The 6034-nt window shown below is 30.6% G+C and overlaps 1 protein-coding gene across 1 annotated transcript; it reads left to right on the top strand.

Annotated features, from left to right (window-relative positions):
* Positions 1-1529: 1529 nt before the first annotated feature.
* LOC118745432 lies at positions 1530-2442 on the top strand. The gene is made up of 3 exons (XM_036478886.1): positions 1530-1673; positions 1834-2135; positions 2250-2442. Exons 1-3 carry the CDS (start codon positions 1530-1532, stop codon positions 2440-2442), a joined length of 639 nt encoding a protein of 212 aa, XP_036334779.1.
* The last annotated feature ends 3592 nt before the right edge of the window (positions 2443-6034 follow it).

Genomic DNA, 6034 nt, shown 5'->3' with positions numbered 1-6034 from the left:
TTTTTTTAAAATGCCCATACCTTTGTCAAAATTTAATAGATTCCAACAATGTTTTTACTCAAATGTTAGCAATTCTTGTCACATCAAGAAAGAATGATATAATTATTGATTTTCATTATTTAAAATTTTTTATTTAACAATAAACAAAAAGGGCAAATTTTTTTTTAAATTTAATTTCTCAAAAAGTGTATTGTAGTGAACTACAATCAACCCAAATCTCTAATAGCGAAGATTTTTTTTTCTGAGTTATGATTTTTTATAGAAAGTATACGTTTTTGTGGTACATACTACAATATTCTTATATTGTTTAACTAAATGGAACATATGTATGTAACATATCAGCAAAAAGTACAGCCGTGATCATTTCTTATGTATCAAATAGATATTAGAACACACTTTCCACCATACAGTTTCGAAATACAAAATCACATTTTCCCGCTTTTTATAATCAAATAAGCAAACATCAACGAACAAAAATTATAATAATTATAATTATAAATTATAATAAATAAACTTTTAAAGTGATGTAAATCATAAAAAAAGAGTTTAAAAACTGGCCTTTACTTGACTAATACATATATGAGCATTTTTTGAGTGATCTAAAACTGAATGCATTAAAGTGAGAAAAACGAGAAAAAAATTCGAAACTAAAAGCTTTTAATTAAATGTGATGTAAAACCATATTTCAAGATAAAAAGAAAAAGTTTAATTTCAGCCTTTTACTTAAATAATTTAGTGATAGAAAACTGAAAACATTGCAGTGAAAATAAGGGTCGAAAATTTTTTCCAAATACATCTGAACAGTTAAATAAACGTTAGAACAAAAGAGAAGAAGCTGTGAAAAATCCAATAACTGAGATAAAGACTACTCTATATAAAATATATTCAGACTTCAAAAGACAAAATTACTGTAATCGTTTCTCACAGCAAAAACTAAGTGTTTTTCATAAGCGCATAACTATGTAAATACAAAAGAAATTGCCTAAGCAGGAGCAACAACAACAAGAGCAACAGCAGCGTCGGTACATAATCAATAAAGAGCAAGCATTACATCGAGAAAAAAAATCTACAATAGTAACATAGTTAAGAGACAACAAATGTTTAAACTATACAAATAACAACAACAGCAACACCCACTGACAACTGTAAGAACACGCAAACAGCGAAGTAAATCGCAACAACAGCGAAAAGCAAAAATATAAAGCAGAGGAAAAAATTAATAAACAACAACATTGGGTATAAATATACGTAGATTTTATAAACGTTAAATTGGGACAAGTCAAAGTAGGAAGCAACAACAATTACAAGGTATAAGAGATATCTGGGTAGCGGTCAACTGCTTTCAGCGAGTAAAGCTTGGAGAAATTACTTGGGAGAAATTTTAACATACATACTTACATATGTAAAAGCTTTTTGTACATTTATGTATTTTTGTTTTTAGCCTTTAACGGGTGAAATTTATTTGGGGTATTTTGTATAATTTTTTTAAGCTTTTCACACATACTAGTATACATATATATAAACACAGCATGGAGGTAATAGATATAAGCAGAATTAATTTAGTGTTGACATGCATTAAAAATATTGAAAGTTTTGATGGAACAGATCAAAACCAATTACCAGATTTCATATATCAAATTGAGAATATTCTGCCATCATTTCAAAAATTTGACGCCAATAATAGAAACGTAATTTTTGGTTATATAAAAAATAAATGCGTTGGTAAAACCAGAGAAGCAATTCATAGGTTAGTAATGTATGTAAATAATTGGTCTATTTTGAAGGAAATTCTTATAAAAATTTCGGCGAAAAAGAAAATAGCAATGATTAGAGGGTACAATTGAAAATTATTATCTTAAAATAAATGAATTAGCAAATAAAATGCACAACAGAAATTTAACTCACGGTGATACCACATATACAACTCAAGAAGTAAATAGAATTTCTTTAAAAACTTTTAGAGATCACCTCCCAGAACCAACGCGTACCATGATTTTTGCTAGAGATCCCAAAAGTTTAGAAGATGCATTTAAAATTTTATTAGGTGCAAGACATCAAAACTATACACAATTTGGACACACAAAACAAGAAAATTTTAGCGCGATAAGGACCAATTTTAGTAATGAATATAAAAAGTATAAAATTCGTAATAATAATGAATTTAATAACAGATTCAATACGAATAACCCACGTTATCATTCCCAGTATGAAAATTACAATAGAAACAATGGTAATACTTTTACCAATAGGTCTCACTTTTTACATAGAAATCAACAAATTAATATACCAGGTAATTTCGATCAAAATTATTCCTATGATCCTGCAGTTCAAATTGTAAAAGGCAATCTGAGAATAAAATTCCGCAACAAATTAATCCTTATCAATCAAGGTCATGGAATGAACAAAATACGCAAAATTTTCGTAATATGGATCAGCAAGTAGACCCAATGGAAATTGGAAATTCAAGCGTAAATTTTCCTAACCCTGCCGAGCGCGATTACCCTATATAATTTTAAATAACCTCATAAAAAAATTAAAATTTATAATTGACACTGGGGCGGAATTTAGTTTAATAAGTCACGATATATGTCACCCCAGGTGGAAACAAAAAGTAAGAGTAGTAGCGAAAGCTTTGGGAGCTGAAACATTTATAAATAAAATTTATAGATTTCCACTGTTTAAGGAATTAAATTTAATTTATTTAATTAGATACCATTGCAGTAAGAGAATTCCTCAAAGGGCAAGAAATAAATGTGCATACGACTGCACCCTATTTAAAAGCAGGCAATGCGGATGTAGAAAGGCTTCACGGTACGTTAATTTAGCATATACGATTGTTTAACGCCGACCCACTTAATCAAGGCAATATTCGTGAATACGTGTTTAAAGCATTAGTTTCTTACAATAATTCTTTACATTCTACTACCAAAAATCGGCCAATCGACCTGATAAATAATCTAGTTTCAAAAGAAGATATATCAAAGCTTTCAAAAATAATGCACACAAATAAGACAAACAACTAAAAAAGTCTAAGTTCGGGCGGAGCCGAACATTAAATACCCGGCGCAAGTATTAAAAATATGTTTTTCACCTTACCGAAAGCTACCGCTACATAGTAAGCCGGGGTGTATAAATTTTGAGTAAATTAGCGTCCTTAAATTTCGAAATATTGCAGCTTCAAGCCTTTCTGAAATTTACCGTTATATGAAAAGCGGCCGTAATTTCAGTCCGATTTCAATAATTTTCAACATGTGGTACACACAATAACCATACCGAGTTTGGTACAAATTGGTGGAACGGTTACCGAGATACATACATATATGTGATCATAAGTGGGCGGTGCCACGCCCATTTTCCAAAATTTTACCATAAACGTATTTCTTGGTAAAGAATTGTTGCAACAATCAATTTTGAATAAATTAGCTTCAATATTTACTGATTTATCGAACATTTTGTATTTCTCTAAATTACTGTTATATGGGATGTGGGCGTGGTTATTGTCCGATTTTAAAAGTTTTCGGCCATTTGGAATGCTGTACCAAGGGCAACAACGGCGCCAAGTTTGGAAGAAATTGGTGCAGCGGTTACCAAGATATACACATGTAACCATAAGTGGGCGTGGCTACGCCCATTTTCCAAAAAGTTATAATATTCTTATTGTTCGTCTGAAAATTATCGTAAATATCAATTTTGAGAGAATTATCTTCAGTAGTTACTAAAATATCGCAGTTTTCGTATTTCTGGAAATTACCGTTATATGGGAAGTGGGCGTGGTTACAGTCCGATTTCGCTCATTTTCAATACCAACCTTGGATAAATGGAAACCTACATACCAAATTTCGTTGAGATATCTCAATTTATGCTCGAGTTATCGTGTACACGGACAGACGGACGGACAGACAGACATAGCTTAATCGACTTCTCTATTCATTCCGAGCATTTATGTATACATTTGTCTATATCTATCTCGATTCGTTTTGGCTGTTACAAACAACCGTTATGTGAACAAAATTAATATACCCTTGTGCGCTCGGGTATAAAAACGTGAATTTGATAAATGAAAAAAAAAATAATACAGTTTCTATGATTAATTTTGAAAATGATATTATCCAAAATAACAGAGTTAATAAGTCTAAGCCTAAATATAAGAAAATTAAAAACTATAAACAAGAAGGTTATTATTTAATATCAGATGACAAAAACTGTAAAAAAATATATAAGACACAAGTAAAACGTAAGAATCAATGTACTTGTTAATGTGAATTCTTGAATCAACGGGACTGCCGATTCTGGCGGTGGATATTGTTGATGTTGGTGTGATATTGTTAAGTACATACATGTTGGAGGAGAACATTAGCGGTGTTATATATACTTTTATCTATTATGAATTTCAATTGAATTACAATTAAATTGTATACTTGGTATTATTTACAATCTGGTAGCCTTAGTCTTACTCTCCAAACTTTGTATGTACATATGTAAAATTGGTCTAAGTTTACTGAGAATATATTTTGTCTTTTGCCTTTGCACTCACTTCGCAAAAGGTATCGATAAAAGACCGACAGTCAGCTGAGGATTTTTTATTGTACGATAGCAGTAAAAATCATATTCACACTAATTAACTTGTTGTATACCAACATTTAGTGGCGACCGTAACTGGACACACCTGTGCCCCACAATATGCTCGATTGGATTAGTTGCCCCAACTCACACCAATCGAGACATCAATTTTTTCACACCACTTCACCATCAGCAACCAAGCCTGGAATCGTTGGAGCAAGTGAAGGGCAAAGTGTCCCAGCAACCATATACATAGGTACAGTACTGTCACATATGCACATAGGTGGAGCATGTGCAAATAAAAATTTATGTGCACACTACTGAGTACATAACACTGAAAGTATAAGTATACACATACCACAAATTTGCATACCATTTACATATAGTCAATTCCTCTATTTACTTGTGAGTATATGCTTATATATACGTACATCTGTATTATCAACGGCATTTACTCAGCTCCGTGAAGTTGGCACCCGACCTTGATGTATTTTGATAAAATACCTAGAATATGATAGATTTAACTCTCTGGAGGATTGTAGTAAGTTTCGTTTTGTTTGTAGCTGAAAAATAAGGGCGTAATGCGTTTTAAAAAAGATTCATATGAAGCTTTGTACAGCTACAGCTTTAATTTTACTGAATTCAGGCCCAGAATCGTTTGTAGTAGATTGTAGTTTACATTTTTTTTTTAGTTGGAAAATAAGTGCGTAATTCGTTTTTTAAAAAATTCATTTGAAGCATTTTACAACTACAGCTTAAATTTTAATGAATTCAGGTCCAGAATCGTTTGTAGTTGATTGTAGTTTTAAATTTTTTTTTTAGTTGAAAAATAAGTGCGTAATGCGTTTTTTTTTTAAATTCATATGATGCTTTTCACAGCTACCGCCTAAATTTTAATGAATTCTGGTCCAAAATCGTTTGTAGTTGATTGTAGTTTAAAAATTTTTTTAAATTTTAATGAATTCTGGTCCAAAATCGTTTGTAGTTGATTGTAGTTTTAAATTTTTTTTTAGTTGAAAAATAAGTGCGTAATGCGTTTTTTTTTTCAATTCATATGAAGCTTTTTACAGCTACCGCCTAAATTTTAATGAATTCTGTCCAAAATCGTTTGTAGTTGATTGTAGTTTAAAATTTTTTTTTAGTTGAAAAATAAGTGTGTGATGCGTTTTTAAAAAATGTATATGAAGCTTTTACAGCTACCGCTTAAATTTTAATGAATTCTGGTCCAAAATCGTTTGTAGTTGATTGTAGTTTTAAATTTTTTTTTAGTTGAAAACTAAGTGCCTAATGGGATTTTTTTTAAATTGTATGAAGCTTCATCCAACTACTGCTTCAATTTAAATGAATTCAGGTCCAGAATCGTTTGTAGTTGATAGTAGTTTTAAATTTTTTTTTTTTAGTTGGTAAATAAGTGCGTAATGGGTTTTTTTTTTAATTTATATGAAGCTTTTAGCAGCTAACCCTTCAATTTTAA

The sequence above is a fragment of the Rhagoletis pomonella genome, unplaced genomic scaffold, assembly GCF_013731165.1.
Source record: "Rhagoletis pomonella isolate Grant_MI unplaced genomic scaffold, Rhpom_1.0 Rhpom_scaffold_00009, whole genome shotgun sequence".
NCBI classification, from domain to species: Eukaryota; Metazoa; Arthropoda; class Insecta; order Diptera; family Tephritidae; genus Rhagoletis; species Rhagoletis pomonella.
This window is presented reverse-complemented; position numbering and strand designations above follow the sequence as displayed.